Raw genomic sequence first — 22415 nt, forward strand, 5'->3', positions numbered from 1 at the left:
TTAGTGACATGGTCATTAAGCGAATTTGGCTTCCCCCCCTCGACTTTTTAAGGAGAGACTGGATAGCCGTTTGTCTGAAATGGTCTAGGGTTTCCTGCGTGAGCAGGGGGTTGGACTAGATGACCTCCGAGGTCCCTCCAACTTTATTATTATTATTTTATTATTATTATTATTTAATAATAATAATAATAATTCCTTGTCAGGAAGTCGCAAAAGGGGATCACGTGACCCCGGGACACTGCAACCATCATAAGTCAGTTGCCAATCGTCGGAATTTTGATCACGTGAACCCAGGACACCGCCGCCGTCGTAAATACATGCCAAGTGGCGGAATTTTGATCACGTGACCAATGTCTGAAAAATGGCCAGGTCATTTTTCTCAGTGGCGTTGAAACTGCGGTCAGTAACCGAATCCCTGTAAGTCGAGAACTAATTTTTTTTAGCCTCTGTACATACTGCACACACGGAGAGCCTTGAAGCAAGAATATATTTCCTGCGCTGATGATCTTTCTGCAGAAATGCCATTTAACGGGAAAACCTTGGCAAAGAAAAGCTGATGTGGGCTGGGCTTTTTTTTTGGGGGGGGGAGAAATATTCAGGCTGGGCTGACCTTCGCCCTGCAGATTAGGGCCAGCTGACTTCTGACGTCTCTCCGATATGACTTCAAGATTTTGGCATTTGCAAGCAAGAAAAACAGCCCTTCTGGTGGAGGGGGGGCGCGCGGAGGGAAAGCCTTTGCCAAGGGTCCCTGCGTCACTGGAGGAAAGAGCGATGGGATCACTGGGAGGAAAAATAAATAAGTAAATCCAGAAATCTTGCAAATTAGTTCAGGAGAAACAAAGGAAATGAATATGTTTTCCCCCCCGGTTCATCTCCTGTTTTCCTGGGTATTATCACGGAAAAAAAAAAAAAAAACCTTCACACCCAGATTTGGTCCTGGAAATTCCATTTTTCTAGCTACATGGAGGGGTCAGTTACGTGGAAGAACATAGGATAAGACTGGAAGGGACCTTGGAGGTCTCCTAGCCCAACCCTTCCCTTTCTTCTCATTTCCTTCCTTCTCTCGGCGTTTTTCTTCTCTTTTCCTTCCTTCCTTCCTTCCTTCCCCAAACCTGGCGTAGCAATTGAAATTCGACTCTTCAGTTGTGCTCATACCTTGAGGACTAGCGGCCCAGAAAGAGAGAGGACAGAGAGAGAGAGAAAAGAGAGAAGGACAGAGAGAGAGAGAGAGAGGCAGGCAGGCAGAGGAAGCTCCTCCAGGCGAGGCAGCGGCCAGGAAAGGCAACTGCGCTCTGCACAGATGTTGGGAGGACGCGGCTTTTGCACTCATGCCCCGAAGCCTGGGGGGGGGGAATGACGTCAGTGGATTGGGCATAAGGAGCCTAGCCAAGGAAATGGCTTGCTTGGAAGTGTCAGAAACGGGCACAAAACCAGGTTCCTGTTCCAACACTTCCTTTCTTCTCTTTTTGTGCAGTCTTTCCTTCCTTTTGTCTTCTCCTTCTTTCCCTCTTTTCCTTTCCTTTCTGCACCTTTTCCCCTCCTGCTTTCCCTCTTTTCCTTCATTTTTTTCCTCTGCATCTTTTCCTTCTCTCCTTTTTTCCTTTCTCCGCATCTTTCCATTTTTCTTTCTCTGCGTCTTTCCCTTCCCTTTCTTTTCATTTCCTTCCTTCTCTCTCGGCGTTTTTCTTCTCTTTTCCTTCCTTCCTTCTCCCTTGCTTCCACTCCCTTTTCCTCTTTCATTCCTTCCTTTTCTTTTGCCTCTTTTCTTTTTCTTTCCCTCTTCCTTGCTTCCCTTTCTTTCCTCTCCCTTCCTTCCTTCTTTTGCTTAATGATCACATTGTTCACTTAACACTGAACAGCCGTGGTGGAAAAACGTCATAAAATTGGGCACAACTCACTCAACCATCTCTTGGCTTAACAATGAAAAATTTGGACTCAGTTGTGGCTGCTAAGTCGAGAACTACCTGTAGCAAGGAGAGAAAAATTTCATTTTCTATCCTGGCTTAAAAAAATTCTTGGCCCAACCTTCGCTGCCACCTTGCCCACCGCCGCAACGCAAGGACTGGCACTCGCAGGTGCCAAAGGAAGCGAATTTATTCACGACGGGAAGAAAATAAAATTAAAACTTCTCGCCAAGTTTCCAAACCCGCGAATTGCTTCGGGTAAACTTTCATCCTGTGGACTCTTTCCTTGTCGAAAATAAAAACACTCAGTGAAGATCGGAGCACTCTGATAGGCTGATAGATCCCTATTAAGATTACTGGGCCGTGCTCCAAAAAATGAAAATATAAAATGTCAGAGGAGCGAAAATCAGCATAGTTGGGCCAGTTCGAAACCAGGCAAAGCTTTGCCTGCAATGCACATTTTTATAAAAAGCCCCTGAATGCAACTCCCAGAATCCTCCAGCCAGCATCCTTTAAGATGGATGAACTTCGATGCCCAGAATTCCCCAGCCAGCATGCTTTAAGGTGGGTGGACTTCAACTCCCAGAATTCTCTTCCTTGGAGAATCAAAGCAATCCATCGCACATCTGCTAACAATTCATTTGTGCGGCAATCTGGATTTCATAGGGCTGGCTGAGAAACAGGACTTGAACGTAACCCAAATCAATAAATTCATAAATTTATGTGTGTCGATATCAGAAACAGGCCTGGATAATGTATCCAGAAGAACGATGGAGATATCATCCAGCTACAGATAACCAGAAAGCAAACATCAGGAAACTTAAGGAGATGCTATCCAGATGTTTGGGTCGCCCAGACTTTGGGATCTGCACATTGCTGAAGAAACTAAAGTCTAAATGTCTCATCCTCTTGATGGCAAAAATGTCTTTTGCTCAGCTTCAGGTGTTGGCGGAACCTGGTTAGATCTTAATCACTTGCGCAGCGATGCACGGGCCTTTCCGCTGGTTCCCGTGGACCTGTGGCTGGACCCACAGCTGCGCGTAGCTGCCCCCCACTTGTCCTTTCGTCAGCCGGCTGGGATTAATGCAGACGCACCCCAAGATGTCCTAAACGAAAAGACGAGAGGTTTTAAACCAAGATGGCTTGTAGGAATGTGGCTTGGATCAGATCATGCAGGCTTAGGCACCCAAACTCCATTTTAGCTGAACCTTGTCCCGTTATTTGAGAACCTTTGACTTATGACCGTTTTTTTAGGGACCGTTCAAAGTTACAACGGCTCCGAAAAAGGTGAATTATGATTGTTTTTCATGCTGACGATCGTTGCAGTGTCCTTATGATGAAAATTCAGATGCTCGGCCACTGACTCATATTTACGACGGTCGCAGCGTCCCGGAGTCACATGACCCCTTTCTGCGATCTTCTGACCAGCCAAATCAATGGGGGAGCCGGATTCACTTAACAACCGTTGCTAACTTCGCTTAACAACGGTGGCAAGAAAGGTCGTCAAACGGGAGCAAATCTCGCTTAACAACTGTCCCACTTAGCAACAGAAATTTGGTCGTCAGTCGAGGACTACCTGCCGTTCATATTAATAGTAATTTTCATAGTAACTTTCCGGACATAGAAAATTCAATTGCACATTCATGAATGGGGTTTAAGTATTACCCTCTGTTTAATTCAACTGAAGTTTGCCAAATAGGTCATACAGACAGTCCTCGAATTATGACAATTAGGAATAGAATTTCTCCTGCTAACCAAGGCGGTTGTTAAACGAGTCACGCTTGGTTATAGTTTGCAGCCCAGTGACACGTGAACTGCACTGAATCGCTCAACAACCCTGGGAAAAAAAGAGTCGTAAATGGGGCGCGACGCCGTGAACAATCACCTTACTACTTCGTTACGGAAATTCTGGTCCCAATTTTGTGGTCGTAAGTTCGAGGACTACAAGTAAAACCCCCTTCCCAAAACTGGCCAGCCCTTTGTTTTCTGAGATAGACAGCCTCTAAACCTGGAAGCTCAATGCCACAGCAAGGGCTTAAGAAATGCCTTCGTTCTCCACAGGGAAGGCTCAAAGTCGGCACGGCACCTATTTTGCATGCGCAGAGTTCCAGACTGAGGAATGCTGGGAGATTTTTCTCTGCCCGGAGCCTTCTGCTCCTCCTTTCCCATCCCACGTACCACCACCTCCAGCATGGCATCAGACAAACCGTCGCCCTCAGGCCTTGCTATCCCGAGCCCCTCCTTCGACAGAAATCATGAGGACTGGAATCTTGGGTTATTTTTAGGAGCGAGGAGGCCCAACGGCTTAGGTATCCACGCACGCAGGCCCCAAGGGTGGGGCTGCCTTCCTAATTCCCCCCCACCCCTCCCCAGCTCAGCTCATAGCTGGTTTCTCCCCACCTTAATGAAGTATTTCAGTTCGGACGGGATGATCAAGAGGTCCGGCGTGACGGGCAGACAGGCGTGCGGGTAGAAACGCTCGTAATCCACACTCATGTCCTCGGGGGGTGGGTAGAGAGGATAGTAGCTGTTCAGAATTTAACGGGGGGGGGGGAAGGAGAAGAGATCGAGTTACCCCAAAATGCTTTGCCCAACCTTTGGCTGGCATTCAAGGCCGCACCCAGCAGCTGCTGCTTCTCCTCTACCCGTCGATGCCAAGCTGGGGTTTGGCAAGGCTGTGGCTGCCGCGGCTGCCACTAATTCCAGGCTCCCCTCCTGGGAGGGTTGGCATCTTAACCCACAGGGCCAAAAAAAGGGGGTCGGTGTTCCCAAGGCCGGCCGGCGGCACGTTTCCCACGCGGAGCAGCAGCTGCAGCAACTCCAGGGCAGCTGGCATCAGGCGTGCCCGCTGGGCTCCTGGTTGCCCACCCATGGGAACCCGTTTGAAAGGATAGGACCCGGCAAGCCGTGGTTGATTTCAGGGGGGTTGCCGATCAGCTGCGATGGGGGGGGAGGTTATCGATGGGGCCGAGCCGCCGATCAGGGTTACAAACCACGATGGCTGGGCTTGGGAGGTATGGGAAGGCAGCAGCAAACAAGGCAGGTTTGAGGTTTGGTGCAAGAAATAAACCAAGATATAAGGAGGGTCGACTTTTAGGGGCACCCGGGGGATGACACGGTGGCTTTTTCGGCCCGCCGGTCACCATCATTTCCCTGATGTCTCCCTTCCTTTCTTTTCATCCCTCCCTCTCTTCCCCCCTTCCTTTCTCCTGTCTTCTTTCCTTTTCTTTTTGTCTCTTTTCCTTCCTTCCGTCTTTCTTCCTCCCTTCCTTCCCTTTCTTCCTATTCTCCCTCACTCTTCTTTTTTCTTCCTTTTCTCCTTCCCTCCCTTCCCTTTCTCCCTTCCTCCTTCCTTCCTTCTTTTCCTTCCTTCCTCCTTTTCTTCCCTTTCTCCCTTCCTTCCCATTCTCACTCCTCTTCCTTCTTTTCCTTCCTTCCTTTTTTCTTCCTCCCCTTCCTTCTTTCTCTTTTCCTTCCTTTTCTTCCTTCCCAATTTTTCTCCCTCCCTTCCTCCCAACCCTTTTCTACAAACATTTTGCAGCTTTTCCACAAACAAACACCCATGCTTCTTTGTAAGTCCAAGCCACAGCTAACTGGGTTTAGATTTATTTTTTTTTGATAATTAACCAGTGATCTCTTCATGAGGACTAGAATCCCCCTTTGTCCCATACATTGTTGGAAATTGAAGAAAGCCTCACCTTCAATCCCAATCCTCCCCTTGGCCCAGGATGGCCACAAATTACGTTTTGAGTGTGTCTGTTTTTTGTGTATTTGGGGCAGGGTGGGAACAAAACGCAAGCCGCGTTCGGAAGCGGTCCTGAGGCTTACCTCCGCTGGGTCAGGATGTGTTTGAGAATTCGAAAAAAACGGTCCTGAAGACTTGAAGATCTGAGAATGGGGGGAGGGGGGGGGAATCAGAAAGCGAAAGGTAGAAAAAAAGAAATTAAGAGACTTTGATCACTGAACAGACTTCTGGTGCGGCGTACCTTACAGGGCTGCTTTGAGGATAAAAATGTAGGAGGGGATTAAGTGGATGGCTTATCAAAGAACTGTTTATCAAAAGGAGGGTTAAACTTGGCTCCAAACAAACCTGTGACTTTATCCATTGACTTTTCCTACTTGAGCAGGAGGTTGGACTAGGTTTTTAAGAAGAGACTGGACAGCCATTTGTCCGAAATGGTATAGGGTTTCCTGCCTGAGCAGGGGGTTGGACTAGAAGATCTCCAAGGTCCCTTCCAGTTCTGTTATTATGTTCTTTGCTCGGTGATGGTCCATTTAAGCCCTGAATCCTTAAGATTAACACCTCTTTCAAACTAGCTGACATCCCCACCCGAAACCTCAGGGAAAATAAGGGGGAAAAATATGCTTTTGTGTTTGTCTGTAATGCAATCCTGCTGGTCAGTAACAGATGCCTATCTTGTCTGTGACATCATAAAAATGTAGTCACATTTTTCTGTTTTGCAAACCCCTCATATGTTAGTCACAACATTTACTTGCAGACACCCATGGCTTAGTCATGGCTAATCGGAGTACTTAAAAAAAAACACTCTTGTCACATTCACTCTGGATGAAAGGGTTCATCTCCTTAAAAAAAAAAGGTTCACAAGATTCTAGCCCTTAAGGCAGCTCAGCGAAGGCGATATTGAATTACGGAATAGAATAGAGTAGAGTAGAATAGAATAGAATTATGAATAGAATAGAAATATGAATAGAATAATAGAATTAGAATAGAATAGAAATAAGAGAATAGAATAGAATAGAATAGAAAATAGAACAGAATAGGAGAGAATAGAAAATAGAATAAAAATAGAACAGAATAGGAGAATATAGAATAGAAAACAGAATGGAATGGAATGGAATTGAATAGGAGAGAATAGAATATAGAATAGAAAACAGAACAGAACAGAATAGAAAGAAAAGGAGAGAATAGAATAGAATATAAAATAGAAAACAGAACAGAACAGAATAGAAAGAAAAGGAGAGAATAGAATAGAATAGAATATAGAATAAAAAACAGAACAGAACAGAATAGAAAGAAAAGGAGAGAATAGAATAGAATATAGAATAGAAAACAGAATAGAATAGAATATAGAATGTAAAACAGAATAGAATAGAAAACAGAATAGAATGGAATAGAATGGAATGGAATAACAGAGTTAACCTAAGTTAATGTAACCACCGCTTAGCAACGGAAATTCTGGCCCTAATTGTAGTCGTTAAGTCGAGGACTAACTGTAAAGCAGAGAAGCCTTTCTGGAAGTCATGCAAACTCTTTGACTTTCTAGGGCAGCCACCGATGACACCCACTCCAAATTTCTTTCTCTTCCTCCTGTCGTTGTGAGCTGTTGGTGAATCACCTCTCATCCCAGCTCGTCCATCCATCTCACACTCGGTTGCTGACGCAACCAGGATTGCACAAGACCCCAATCGACAAAGTGTTGACACTCAACTCCTGAATCACTCAGACACCCCCCTGGGGAGCAGGGGGGGGGGCAGTGTTAGCCGGCTTCTTTTTTTTTCCAAGCTGAAATCTTTTTCCCTTCACGTTATACAGGGAGTCCTTGACTTAGCATCGCAATTCAGCCCAAAATTTCTGTTGCTAACTTTTATGATTTTGTTTTTTAAATAACTTTTTGTTGTTAAGTGAATTCACCGTGGTCACGCAGTTGTTAAGTGAATCCAGGCTTCCCCATTGACTTTGCTTGTCGGACGGTCGCAAAAGGGGATCGCGTGACCCTCCCCTCCCCCCCCCCGGGAACTCTGCAACCGTCATAAATATGAGTCAGTTACCGAGCGTCTGATCAGGTAACTATTTTGATGTTGCAATGGCCATAAGTCACATTTTTCAGTGCCACTGTAACTTTGAAGGGTAATAACAATAACAACGATGATAATAATAATAACAGAGTTGGAAGGGACTTTGGAGGTCTTCTAGTCCAACCTCCTGCTCAGACAGAAAACTCTATATTATTTCAGACAAGTGGCTATCTGGTTTCTTCTTAAAAACCTCCAGTGTTGATGGAAGGAAGGAAGAAAAGGAAGGAAGGAAGGAAAGCAGAATAACAGAACTGAGCTGGAAGGGACCTTGGAGGTCATCTAGTCCAACCCCCTGCTCAGGCAGGAAACCCTATACCAGGGGGAGGCAACCTTGGCCCTTTTATGACTCGTGGACTTCAACTCCTGGAATTCCTGAGCCAGCCTGGCTCAGCTTGGAAACCTCTCCCTTTCCCCTCAGCGTGGCTGGCTCAGGAATTCTGGGAGTTGAAGTCCACGAGTCATAAAAGAGCCAAGGTGGCCTACCCCTGCCCTATACTATTTCAGACAAATGGCTGTCCAGTCTCTTCTTAAAAACTTCCAGTGTCGGAGCATTCACAGCTTCTGGAAGCAAGGAGTTCCACTGGTTCATTGTTCTGTCAGGGAATTTCTCAACTGTCATAAATATGAAGCAGTTGTCAAAGCATCCAGTTATAAACCCCCTGGTCACAGGGAGGCTGCAACGGTAATAAGTCTGAAAAATGGACTTAAGTCCCTTTTTTCAGCGCCGTTGCAACTTCGAACGGTCACTAACCAAACTGCTGCAAGCCGAGGACGACCTATGCCATTGTATAAAATTTAAAAAGTTATGATTTCATGTTATCTTCTTGTTCTCCTGCACCAAAAGGAGTAAGTCAGTGCTTTTTTAAAAAAAAAATTCTATTTTCTCCTCTACCCCAGACTTTTCTCTCTTCCCTTATTTTACATTTTATCTTTTTCTCTCTGTATTTATTTTATGCTTTGTTAAAAATAAATAACCATTTTGGACCACGTCACGTCTTTTGCCCTTCCTTGTTCGCGTGCCTGCGCGGAATTGAACTTTTTTTTTTTTTTTTTGCAAAGATCCTACCGGCTGATTTCCTCCGCTCCCATGTGTAAGAGCAAATCCACCGAGGTTAAGCCGAAAATCACCCCATCAATCTCTAAGGTGCAGGGATCGGAGACGAAGAGCACTCTCTGGAGTTTGAGAGGGGGGCAAAACAAAAACAAAAAACCTTTGTTTTAATTGCAGTCACCAAAATAACTAAGAAGCTATAATAGTAATAACAGTAATAGTAATAATAATGATGGAAGGGACCTTGGAGGTCATCTAGTCCAACCCCCTGCTCAGGCAGAAAACCCCAATACCATTTCAGTCAAATGGCTGTCCAGTCTCTTCTTAAAAACCTCCAGTGTTGGAGCATTCACAACTTCTGGAGGCAGGCTGTTCCACTGGTTAATTGTTCTAACTGTCAGGAAGTTTCTCCTTAGTTCTAGGTTGCTTCTCTCCTTGATTAGTTTCTATCTGTTGCTTCTTGTCCTGCCTTCTGGCGCTTTAGAGAATAGCTTGACTCCCTCTTCTTTGGGGCAGCCCCTGAGATATGGGAACGCTGCTATCATGTTATTAAACATGATTAAACCCCCTAGATAGATAGATTTTATTTTTATTCCATAGATGGGAAAAGAAACTGGAAGAGGCTGAGAGCGTCACGCAACCCCCTTTTTCTCCTATTTAAAAGCCACTCAACTACGTGCAGTCCTCAGCTTACGACAACGGCACCCCAAATTTCCCTTGCTAAATGTCAAGTGAGTTTTGCCCTAGTTTATGACTTTTATTGCCCCGGTGAATAAATTAGTCACACTATCACTAACGGAATGTGGGCTTCACCATTGACTTTGCCTATCAGAAGGTCACAACAGGGGGACGCTGCAACCGTCGTAAATACAAGTCAGTTGCCAAGCGTTTCAATTTGGATCACATGACCCCGGGGAGGCTGCAACGGTTGTAAGAAAACAGTCGTAAGTCACATTTTTCAGTGCGAATAGTCCCTAAACGAACGGTTGTAAGTTGAGGACTCTCTGTTCTTTTTCAAAAATAGAAATGAAAAAGACTTAGGGATCTACGTTAGATTTTCTAAACCCTGATATTGACTCTGACGACGGCTTTCCCCAAGCCAACATTCTTCCAAAGGGCTGGAACTGCAACTCCCAGGAGTCCTCAGCGAGCATGGAATTCTGGGAAATGGAGTCCCAGACCATCTTAATGGCACACACACACACCCCAGACCTACTTTCATTTAGCAGGCACAGGACGTGGGTTAATTCTGCTGGGGAATTTCACCGCTTGAGCAATTAATATTTAGGGATTTATTTCTCTAGGGTGTTGCCCCAGCAAAATAAACACACACACACATACACACCCACAGTCAAGGCTGCATGGGAGTTTTGAGAAAGTTCGATCTTCCTGCTGTTCTTGGATCTGGCCCAGCAGAAGGGAAACCCCTGCTTGCCTGTTGTGAGAAAAGGACGGGTGTGTTTGTGTGTTTCTGATTACATATCCAATTCCCTGTCTGCCTTCTTTGAAAAGAAGATTTAATACAGTCTTTCTCAATCTGGTCAATTTGAAGACGTGGGGACTTCAACTCCCAGAATTCCCCGTGGTTGAGAAGTGCTGATTTAACACAATAAAAGAGAACAGAAACAAACTTCGCCCAGAATGAAAGTTGCCAATTTCCCCTTTCAAGAAGTTAGCAAAATTTCCATAGAATCCATCCTTGTTGTGTCCTGTTTCAGCCGAGTGGCCGAATGAAGTACTCCCCCCCCAAAAAAAGTTCCTGGGCCTTTTTGCAAAAAGAAAAGGTTGTGTCAATGTCCAAAATATAGGATAAAAGGGACAGCAAAGCAAGCAGAGGGGAAGAAATTCTTCCCAGCAAGCCCGGAGGCGGACGACCTAAGACTTCTGAAGCTTGATTGGGGGGGGGGGAGGAAATAATCGCAATAATTTCCTCCCTTCCAAAAAATTACACTTTGCACACTAAGGCCTGAGTCACTCTGCTGCATTGATTTTCCTGGAAAAACAACTTCAATTTGAACAGGAAATTCCTAGTATTTTGGGGGGGGGAGGGGGAAAAAAAGCAATTTTTTGCAACTCAAAGCCAAAAAGTAACCACGATCGCCTCCTGCTGGTGACTGAACCATCTTGGAACCTCCTATTGGGAATACCTGGAATTTCAATCTGAGAAAAAGCCAAAAGCGCCAATCCAACGTTTTGCCTTTAAAATAAATGTAGATTTCGGCCTGGTCTGAATGAATCTTTTCTTATCAAATGAATGGGAAGAGAACCATCCAAATCAGCCATCCAGCCATGCCAGATATTTTGGCTTCAAATCCTTTGCAAAGCATCAGATTCCTGGAGGGGGCTTTGCTGACTGTTATGTTAAATATTTGCAAAAAAAGGTGCTTGAAATACTTCTTGTGCTTAGGAAGGAAATAGGAAGACAAAGGAAAAATATCATCCTGGATCTACCCAGCGGGTTTCAATTGTGGGGTCCTTGGGGGTCTCTGACCTTGGTTTTCTTGCAGATCCAATGTTTCCTTTCAGAATTCAGCCCAATCAAATCAACATTTACAGAAAACTAAAAAGCTCTACGTTGTATGCAGGTGGTCCTCAACTCACGACTGCAGGGGAACGCAAAATTTCTGCTGCTAAGCGAGATATTTTAGGACCCATTTTAGGATCTTCCTTGCCCTAGTAGGCAACCTTGGCTCTTTTATGACTGGTGGACTTCAACTCCCAGAATTCCTGAGCCAGCCATGCTGAGGGGAAAGGGAGAGGTTTCCATGCTGAGCCATGCTGGCTCAGGAATTCTGGGAGTTGAAGTCCACGAGTCATGAGGGGGCCAAAGTTTCCCTCATGCTGGCTCAGGAATTCTGGGAGTTGAAGTCCACAAGTCATGAGGGGGCCAAAGTTTCCCTCATGCTGGCTCAGGAATTCTGGGAGTTGAAGTCCACGAGTCATGCGTCGTTAAGTCCGAGGATTGCCTGTGACAAGCTTGTGAAGGCGACGTTTCTCTGAAAGGCGGAGGAATTACCTGTCGGTCCTCTCTGGCGAGTTCGTAGACAAAAGGTGGTTGGGGATAAATACACACATGGTGCACGTCTCTCAAGGAAGGCACAAACACAAGGTGGGAGCCGGCACTGTGTGGGATCAAGCAGAGACACAAAGTTGTGAGAACCAGGAATGCAGGTAGTCCTCACGTGAAGTGTTAATACCTCTTTACAAGGCCTTGGTAAGGCCACACTTGGAATAAGGCATCCAGTTTTGGTCGCCATGATGTAAAAAAAGATGTTGAGACTCTGGAAAGAGTGCAGTGAAGAGCAACAAAGAGGATCAGGGGGCTGGAGGCTAAAACATACATGGAACGGTTGCTGGAATTGGGAATGTCTAGTGCAGGGGTAGGCAACCTTGGCTCTTTTATGACTCGTGGACTTCAACTCCCAGAATTCCTGAGCCAGCCTGGCTCAGCTTGGAAACCTCTCCCTTTCCCCTCAGCATGGCTGGCTCAGGAATTCTGGGAGTTGAAGTCCACGAGTCATAAAAGAGCCAAGGTTGCCTACCCCTGGTCTAATTTAATGAAGAGAAGGACGAGGGGGGACATGATAGCAAGTCTTCCAATATCTCAGGGGCTACCCCAAAGAAGAGGGAGTCAAACTGTTCTCCGAAGCCCCTGAAGGCCGGACAAGAAGCAACAGATAGAGACTAATCAAAGAGAGAAGCAACCTGGAACTAAGGAGAAATTTCCTGACAGTTAGAACAATTAACCAGTGGAACAACCTGCCTCCAGAAGCGGTGAATTCTCCAACACTGGAAGCTTTTAAGAAGAGACTGGACAAACCATTTGTCTGAAATGGTTTAGGGTTTCCTGCCTGAGCAGGGGGTTGGACTAGATGACCTCCAAGGTCCCTTCCAACTTTATTATTGTTGTTGTTGTTATATTATTATATGAGCATTTAAAGTTATGATGGACCTCTCCCACTCCCACTTTGCAGAGGTACAACAAAATATTCCTGGCCTGAAACTGCTGCCTCACAATGCAAACGACACTGGTCATCTAAACAGAATGAACTGGCTTCTCACCTCCTTGTTCCTTCAATGATGGTCTTCAAGCACCTCTTGAAGACCTCGTCGTACAACATGATCAGCTGTCCTTCCTAGAAAGAAATCAATTGGGTGGGTTGATCAAGGATAGAATCTCTTTCTTGCAGGCTGAAGCTCTGAGTTCAAATCTCATCATGGTCAAGACAGACAATGAGTTGTAAGAAGGAGGCTGGTTCTCTGGCCTATCAGCTTTGGAAAAAAACTTTTTTTTTTTTTTGCAGGTTTAACACTTGGCCTCTCCCGGGTTAATTCTGGAGAAAATGGACCGATTCATTTAGTGACGGCTCTAAAGGGATTTTCCCCAGTTTAAATCAGGCGGTTCAGAAGCTAATTGGACGTTTTGAACAAAACATTCTGCCAAGCCTCAATTTCTGTCAATTTAACCCTCTCCAGATTTGGGGAACTATACCTCCCATCTGGTAGAAAAATTGGCTTTTGGGTGGCTGGGGGCAGCCCATCTGGACAGCATCTATTTTGGGGAAAACAAACCTCTTTTCTTTTGCTTTTTTTCCGAGTTTCTCTCTGCCAAGAGAAACAGCCTGTTGATATTGGATTTTGCTTACTTAAGGCAGCTACAGAATTTGGCCAAATTTTTTTTTGTCTTATTTTATTGTTTTCCACTGAAAAGTAACGGTCAGAAAAAAATGGAGAGATCCTGCAAGGTTTTTAGAGGTCTGGTGTCCTCGTTTGGACTCCCAAGCGTCAACTTCTGAACTCCCACTGGGGCAAAACAAACCGACTTTTAATGCCTGTGTCTCTTCTCTACTCACCTCGACTTGTTTGTGCTTTGCATCAACGAAGGGGCCGAGCTGCAGACAATGAAAGGAAGCCGTGGTTAATGAGGATGGACAGAGAAGGGAAATGCATCCCAAACCTTGATTGACGGTGGCCACCATTTCCAAAAAATCAAGAAAGCAGGGGAAAAAAAAGAATTAGGGCCCAGTGGGAAGTTTCTGCAAATTACAAATGCTGGTCAAATACGATGGATCAAAAGTAAGGATTGTGATGAATCTCAACTACGATTCCCAGCATCCACAGCACCAAGCAGCGCTGATGAGGCCGGCCTGGATTGCCGACTGCAATTAAGAACCACAATGGATCCTATCCATTACGGTCATTAAGTTATGCAAGTTGTAAAATGAATCAAACGGCCGACTGACGTGGTTTTAGGACCTTGTTCGTGGCAGTTTTTTCAGGGACCTTGGTAGTCCTAAGTGTGAGCACGGTGGTCTTTAAGCGAACACCAGTCATTAAATGAACCTATTGTTTCCTAGGGTGTGGTGTTGCCAAAAACTGGAAGTGCTGGTTTTCAGTAAAAGCGGCATGACGTGAGATCCTACGATTGTGGGATGCTGCAAGGTCTTCGAAGTTGCAATTGCCCAAAGATTGTGGAGGGGCCGTCACCATCAGGACTTTGAATCTGGGTGTTAAGTAGGCCCCAAGTAGGTCCATCGTAGCTTCAATGGTCACTAAATGACCAGTTGTAAGTTGAGGACAGCCTGTATAAAGTTCTAGAGCAGAGGCCCCCAACCTTTTGGGCACCAGGGACCGGTTCCGTGAAGAAAGGTTTTTCCGCAGACCGGAGGGTGTGTGGTTTTGTGTGCTGCCTGCACCCCACAGATGGGGCTTTGCTTGTTTGTGCGGCCCAGCTGCTGGCATGTCGTGGCCCGGTGCTGGTCCCTGGACCAAGGGCTGGGGACCCCTGTTCTAGAGCAAACCCATCCCATAGATTTCAGAAGCGTCTCCATTACCAAAATGCAAACATCCGGCTTGTCCTTATTGATTATCTCAATCAGGTCCACCATGGGCTCGTAAGCAATGCTGTCCGAAGTGGTGTAGGGTCCACAGGCAATCAAGACCAGCCGAGGTTCCGGATCTGGAAGGATTAGAAGCTTGCTGAGTTTTTATTTTCCAATAAGCCAGATTGTGGCCCAGAGAAATTTTCCTATGAGAGAATAGAATAGAATAGAATAGAATAGAATAGAATAGAATAGAATAGAACAGAATAAGGAAATATGGAATGGAATGAAATAGGATAGAATAGAGCTGGAAGGGTTTGTCTGCATTATCATCTGATTATTAATGGCAAATGGCAGTAATAACGATAGATAGGACATATGCAGACATATGTATTTATTTAAAAAATACAATGACTGTAAACAGTGCAGGAAAATTCAGTGCACACATTGAATAAAAAGACTGTTAATAACAATAACATATTAATATGGTATTAATACATTATTATAATAATATATAAACCCTATATTAATAATTCCTTAATATTTGTCCCAGAGGACTGTCTCAGCATACTGTGCGAAGGTGGTCAAGTGGGAATGGCTCCACTAACCATGTTTCAACAAACTGTGGCTTAATGCAGGCAAATCCAGCAATAAGCAGCAGAATTGTATTTAAGGTCACATGCTGGCTGAACTAAGCTGACAAAAAGACACCATACCTGTGGCTGCTTCTGTTGGCTTCTGGAAAGGAAGAGGCACCCCCTGGAGAGAGAAGAATTATTTTTTACATGTGTTTATTTGCAGAGAGATCAAATAAATTCAACTGCTGGCTTGTAGTTTGTCACTCCTGCACAGGAAATAAACAAACTCAGGAACAGCCACTTGTCCAGGGGAAAAAAAAAGACCACAAAAACCTCCAGACATTAGAACACGAATCGCATACAAGTAGTCCTCCCTTCACAACCGTAATTGAGCCTGCAATTCCGGCCATAAAGTGGACCATCACACAACTACAACTCGTAAATTAATATGTAGATCCCCTTCGAGGAGCATGGCAGAGCAGTGAAACTCAGTGTGTTTTTTAATCACCTCGTAAAGTTTGGATACAATCAGCTTCTTGCCGGTGCTGTTCATTCCTTCCATGACCACAACCTAGGAGATTAAAAGACGGAGAGAAAAAATTATAACTCCCAGAAACCTCCAGCCAGCATGATTTGAGATGGGTGAACTTCCTTCCACTCCCAGAATTCCCCAGCCAGCATGCCTTAAGAGGGGTGGACTTCGACTCCCAGAAATCCCCAGCCAGCTTGGTTTAAGATGGGTGGACTTCCACTCCCAGAATCCCCCAGTCTCCATGCACACTTGAAATCCACCCACATATGTTGGGAGTTGAAGTCCAAACATCTTAAAAGGTTCAGAAACTCTGGTTTAAGCTCTCACCTGTCCTGGGAACAACGAATAATCCAAGATCTCAGAAATATCAACCGGGATGAAGGCCCCTGACGAATGTTCGCGGTCTCCTTCTAGGATAACGGACTGGGGGTTCAGCTTCCCATTTGAATCACACCCAATCTGGCCCAAGACGGTCACAGGTTCCTTCCGGCAGGCATTAAAAACACAACAATACAGTCAGAGATGCCGTTTTCTTGCAGACCTCCCCCCCCCCAACGTAAAGGCCACAGGCTTGGAACAATGGGGCTGCCCCCCTCCTTCGCCTCACTTTTGCTGTCAACCCGTAGCCATGTGAACACACCTGCGCAGGCACCATGACGGAGGAGAACTCATCTATTTTATAATGGGCCTTGAGGGCGTCGCCCAGTTCTTCAATCTTGTAGGAGAGCACTTGTGGGGAAGAAAAACAACAGGGAAGTGAAAGAATAAAAAACTGAAAGTATTTTCACAGCCTGCACATTAAAATATTGGCTGGGTTTTCCCCAGTGTTTCAAGAGAGCAATTAAGGCAATTTTCCATCTAACCCAAGTGTGTGTGTACATGTGTCTATCATTCATCTCTCTATCCATGTATCCATCTCTATCTCTCTCTCTCTCTCTCTCCATCATCTATCCATCCATCCCTCTAAATTTATCCATCCATCAATTTTTCCATGTATTTATCCATCTACCCAGCTATCCCTCCCCGCTCTATCATCTTTGCCTATCTCCATCCATCCATCCAGTTGCTGTGGCTGTAAGCTGAAGACTATCTATCTATCTAACTATCTATCTATCTATCTATCTATCTATCTATCTATCTATCTATCTATCTATCTATCCATCCATCCATCCATCCATCCAGTTGCTAAGTGGCTGTTAAGTTGAAGACTGTCTGTCTATCTATCCATCCATCTCTCTGCCTATTTCCATCCATCCATCCATCCAGTTGCTGTGGCTGTAAGTTGAAGACTATCTATCTATCTATCTATCTATCTATCTATCTATCTATCTATCTATCTCCATCCATCCAGTTGCTAAGTGGCTGTAAGTTGAAGTCTATCTATCTATCTATCTATCTATCTATCTATCTATCTATCTATCTATCTATCTATCTATCTATCTATCTCTCTCTCTCCATCCATCCAGTTGCTAAATGGCCGGCTGTAAATTGAGGATTGCCTGTACAGATGATCAACCAGGGTTATATGAGTCTCCTGCTCAATTGAACAAGAAGTGGTGCAAATAAGCTTGAAAACATGCTGGTTCTCCCCCACCCACTGCCCACCCAGTCCAGAAAACCCCCCTCACCATCACGGTTCTCCATCAGATCCTGGAACATGAATTTGTACGGTTTGCTGAGCGAATGGGGGGCGTTGTACACCTGGACCAAAGGGGCAGAAATGGCACGTCCACCACCTGGTGCCGACCCAAAAGAGGCCACGACTTCGCCTCGGTTCTTCCGGGATGCGTATTTTTGAGAAGGGGTTGCACTTCAAGAGAAGGAGGGGGGAACCACTTTAAAAGTCTTCCCAATTGGGATGAGCCAAAGGTTACCCAATGGTTGTGTGAACTTGCTTCCTTCAAAGAAACGGGCTGGGAAACGAGTCAGGGTCCTTTGAACCGGCTCGGCCGTGCCTACCTGGGTGAGAAGCTGTTGGGAGAGAAGTTCAGATGGGGGCTGCGGCCGGAGAGGGTCCGCTTGGAACGGGGGTTCTCCGGGGTGGTGATGGGCCGTTTCTGAGCAGACTGTAAGATGGAAGGAATTGTTATTTCTTTTACTTCCTTTTATATTTTCCTTCCTTCCTTCCTCCCTCCCTCCCATTCTCTCCTTCCTTCCTTCTCATCTTTTTTCTTCCTTCCTTCCCTTCCCTCCCATTCTTTCCTACCTCCCATTCTCTCCTCCCTTCCTTCTCATCTTTTTTCTTCCTTCCTTCCCTTCCCTCCCATTCTTTCCTACCTCCCATTCTCTCCTTCCTTCCTTCTCGTCTTTTTTCTTCCTTCCTTTCCTTCCCTTCCATTCTCTCCCTCCTTCCTTCCTTCCCTTCCCTCCCATTCTCCTTCCTTCCTTCCCTTCCATTCTCTCCTCCCTCCCATTCCTTCCTTCCCATTCTCTCTCCTTCCTTCCTTCCTCCCATTCTTTCCTCCCTCCCATTCTCTCCTTCCTTCCTTTCCTTCCGTCTCTTTCCCTCCCTCCCATTCTCTCCTTCCTTCCTTTCTTCCCTTCCATTCTCTCTTCCCTCCTTCTCTCCCTCCCATTCATTCATTCATTCCTTTCCTCCCTCCCATTCCTTCCTTCCTTTCCCTTCCCTCCCTTTCTCACAACATTTTTTCCTTCCTAGCTCACCACTAAATAATACACACGACACAAAAGGAAGCTGGAGAAAAGAAAAGAGAGAGAGAGGAAGGAAAAGGAAGAAAGATGGAAACAAGAGGGAGGGAAAGAGGCCCACCTATCAATGCCTAAGAAATTCTAAATATAAATAAATGAACAGCAAAAAAACAAACAAAACCCTGGCCTTTCAGCCACCCTGATGAAGCTACCCCACTTTCCCCATGCCAGTTTAAATGTCGCTGAATCTTAGTTGCTGGAACTGGCTGCAAAAGGGAGACACTGCTTAGTTTTGTTACATCCAGGTCTTTTCGCGAAGAGCTTCTCTTTGCTGCAGTTAGCAGAGTAGAACCTCCATTTTGAGAAGCAGTCTATCCCAAGGTTTCCGTTGCAGAGCCACAAAAGCAGATGTTGTGTCGTTCTTGGCCACTTGCCCCCACAGGGTTCTCCTTCTACTAGTCACCCTGAAGGAGATACACCCCCCCAAACGCCCCCCCCACTTACTTTTGAGGGCGAGGTGTAGGCCTCCAGCAAGTCCTCTTCTTCCTCGTCAACATCCAGACTGCAAAGAGTTAAGACTCAACCGTAAAATATAAGCGCCTCTCTTAAAATCGCACAAAATTACAAGCTCTGCTTTGATCAAGCCAGGGTGGATAGAAAAAAATTGACACTTCCATTTGATCAAAACTAAATCAGCAAGGAGTTGGACTAGATCAGGGGTTTTCCAACTATGACTTGTGGACTTCAACTCCCAGAATTCCTCAGCCAGGCACGCGTGCCTGGCTGAGGAATTCTGGGAGTTGAAGTCCACAAGTCATAAAAGGGGGCCAAGCTGGAAGGCCCCTGGACTAGATGACCTCCAAGGTCCCTTCCTACTGCCACATTCCTCCCGCCTTTAGAGAGGATACGACTCTTGAACGGCGTTGACGTCCCCCACGCCGGACCAGCGTTCTTCCTTTCTCCTGGAAGATTTTGTGGCCTTCTTGCTCAGCATCTAAAAAGAGAAAAGGAAGAAACAACAAAAAAATTGTGGTTGTGTTGACTAGTTGTTTCTTCCAATAAGACACCCTGGCTGGGAAGTTCTGGGTGTTGCAATCTAGACAATTTGGTTATGATAATAATAATAATAATAATAATACCAACAACAATAAAGTTGGAAGGGACCTTGGAGGTCATCTAGTCCAACCCGCTGCTCAGGCAGGAAACCCTGGACCATTTCAGACAAATAGCTGTCCAGTCTCTTCTTAAAAACTTCCAGTGTTGGAGCATTCACCGCTTCTGGAGGCAGGTTGTTCCACTGGTTAATTGTTCTCAGTCAGGAAGTTTCTCCTTAGTTCTAGGTTGCTTCTCTCCTTGGTTAGTTTCCATTTGTTGCTTCTTATACTGCCTTCAGGAGAATAGCTTGACTCCCTCTTCTTTGGGGCAGCCCCTCAAATATTGGAAGACTGCTATCCTCCCCCCCCCCCCCGTCCTTCTCTTTATCATTAGCCTTGCTCGGTTTATTATCCTGGGAAAAGATCCACTTTATCAATATCATATTTTTTTTTTACAATTACAGACTAGAATTTAGTAGACTGTAAACTTCCTGTCTAGAGAGAGACAGGAAAAACCAATAAATAAAATTGGCAGAAATACAACAGAAGGGCAAATACAGGTAATTCTCGACTTAGTGACCGTTTGAAGTTCCAACGGCACCGGAAAAGGTGACTTACAATCATTTTTCACACTTGTGCTATTTGCCCTGGTCACGTGATCAAAATTCAGATGCTTTGCAATTGGCTCACATTTATGACGGTGGCAGCGTCCCGGGGTCACGTGATCCCCTTTTGCATCCTTCTGACAAGCAAAGTCAATGGGGGAAGCCAGATTCACTTAGCGACCATGTGACTAACTTACTAACTGCTACAGAGATTCATTTAATTGCGGAAGAAAGGTCACAAAACGGGGCAATGACTCACTTTACAAATGACTCACTTTACAAGTGTCTCACTTAACCACATAAACGTTGGGCTCAACTGCGGTCATAAGACGAGGACCACCTGTAACTGCTAGAAATGAGGTCAAGCTTATCACCGCTTCCTTCTACCTCGTGTTCGAAGGCCAATAAGTTCTCCAGAGTCAAAAGAAGGACTCCCTTGCGCATAGCAAAAGCAACCAGCTCGTTTCCTAATTCCAACTCCGATACCCATCCCGTCATGCAGATTTCTTCCACTGTAAGAAAGTAAATAACAAGGAAACAGTGTTTTGTTTTGTTTTGTTTTTAGCCAGTGGGCATTAGAAAGAGAGAGGGTGCCAGTCCTGACCAAATCCCATCGCCACCAAAAGCAGCCTGACTGGCAGGGCAGAATTCAAATTGGTTTCCCTGCCTGTCCATTTTTTTTCCTGGATGACCCTCTTCCATTTCATCCTTCGTCCTTTGTGCTTAATTCCAGGAGAGAGAGAGACAGAGAGACAGACACACACACACACACACACAGATTGTGTGTGCAGTAGGGATTCAAGATGCTGGATTCAAAGAGCCAAGTTCTAATCCTGCCTGAATTTCTTAATAAAGTGTCTTGATTCCCTATATAAACAAATCCATAAAACGGGATAATAATGGGATTGTAGTATCTGGAGTTTGGGCTGTTTTCTCCGTTCGGGCTCACAGTTTCCTGTAGCTGTTTTAATTTCAATGTCCTATCTTTGTATTATTAATCAGCCCCCCCCCCCATCCTTGGAGACCAGCATAGTATGCAAGCCTACTAAATCACTAATAAATACAGTCATCCCAGCCATTGGTTAACCAGGTTCATCTCAGCATCCTTGCCAGTGGGTTAAGTTGCAATGCCATCTTTTATGCAAGTCAGTTAAGGGGGAGTTAATTCGGAGTTTAGTGTGTTGGGACAAACCCAATATAGGATTTGGGGTTCCCACAAAGACAGCGGGAGCGCTTTGGTGTGCCCCGCTTCAAAACAAACCCTGAATTGAATAAAGTGAACTTTAGCGATCAAGGCAGACCCCTAATTCTCACCCAAAACTGGCTTCTGAATCTCCACGTTCAGTGGCAGTCTACCTTAGACTAACAGCAGGAATTGGTTTCTCAGGGATTGACTGGCTGTCTCACTCTCTTTGTTGCTTATTATAAGTGATGGAAGACTACCGTAAAAAGATAATTTATAGGCTTAAGCCACGCCCCATCCCCAATTTTTCATGAGGACTAGCGCCCGGTTTTACCCATGGCCCTTTCTCTCCTTCCCCCCCACCACCTTCTCCTTTGCTCAGCCTTACATTTCTCGGCAATGGCGTCCCGGTCTTCCCCTTCCGCGAAATCCAGCCCGAAGACCTTAAGATCGGCCACTACTGCATCCATAATCCCCAGCCCCATCTTCACCTCCTTTTGGCGCCAACTACAAGAAAAAACTCCCGAAAGAAAAAAGGGGCGGAGAAACAAAAACGCGCGCGTCCATTCGGCTATTTACGGCACCGCCCCGCTTCCTACTACCAATCAGAAAAAAGTAAGTGGGCGGCCGCCACGCCCACTCCGGCTTCAGCTTGTGAGTGGGTGCATGCCGGAGTGGGCGTGGCGGCCGAGCCTGAAAGTGAGACACGGGGAAAGGGGTTATGTTCCTAGAACGGCCAAGTTTGTGCCGAATGGGAGACTCAGGGAGAGAGCTTTCGTTCCTAGAGCGGCCGGAAATGTTCTACTGGGTCTTTTAAAATATTTGCAAGACTTCGATGTTACGCTGAACTCTTCGTCAGATAGAATTGTTAATAAAAGAGGAAAAAAAGTGTGATTGAAAGTTATCTTTCGAAGAACAAAAACACAAAAACGTTTTTTGCAAAATACCTGCCTATAAAAATGAAAATCTCTAGGAAATTATAATTCCCTATAATTTTTATGTATTATTCCGAGGTGGCCATCGTATTTAATGCACTCAAATAAGAGGCAACCGAGTCCACAGCACGAATGGGATTCAGAAGGAGCCCTTCTAAATTTCTTGGGCAGTAAGAAAAGGGTAGTGAGACCTATCAACACTTTCCAGGTTTGCAAGATTCTTCTAATGGAGCAGCACAATAAAG

At 45.4% G+C, this 22415-nt stretch overlaps 1 protein-coding gene across 1 annotated transcript; it reads right to left on the minus strand.

Annotated features, from left to right (window-relative positions):
• Positions 1 to 2080: 2080 nt before the first annotated feature.
• On the minus strand, positions 2081 to 21753 carry POLA2 (DNA polymerase alpha 2, accessory subunit). Its single transcript, XM_039366284.1, has 18 exons — positions 21624 to 21753; positions 20440 to 20564; positions 19262 to 19347; positions 18858 to 18915; positions 17664 to 17770; positions 17333 to 17514; positions 16345 to 16433; positions 16032 to 16187; positions 15681 to 15743; positions 15311 to 15353; positions 14607 to 14731; positions 13626 to 13664; positions 12835 to 12908; positions 11789 to 11894; positions 8788 to 8894; positions 5733 to 5792; positions 4305 to 4431; positions 2081 to 3010 (listed from the first exon to the last, which is right to left on the minus strand). The coding sequence occupies exons 1-18, from the start codon at positions 21718 to 21720 to the stop codon at positions 2864 to 2866; spliced, it is 1791 nt and encodes a 596-aa protein (XP_039222218.1). The 5' UTR covers positions 21721 to 21753; the 3' UTR covers positions 2081 to 2863.
• Positions 21754 to 22415: the final 662 nt, after the last annotated feature.

The sequence above is a fragment of the Crotalus tigris genome, unplaced genomic scaffold (genome assembly GCF_016545835.1).
Source record: "Crotalus tigris isolate CLP2741 ecotype Arizona unplaced genomic scaffold, ASM1654583v1 scf7180000020245.1906669, whole genome shotgun sequence".
Taxonomy (NCBI): Eukaryota; Metazoa; Chordata; class Lepidosauria; order Squamata; family Viperidae; genus Crotalus; species Crotalus tigris.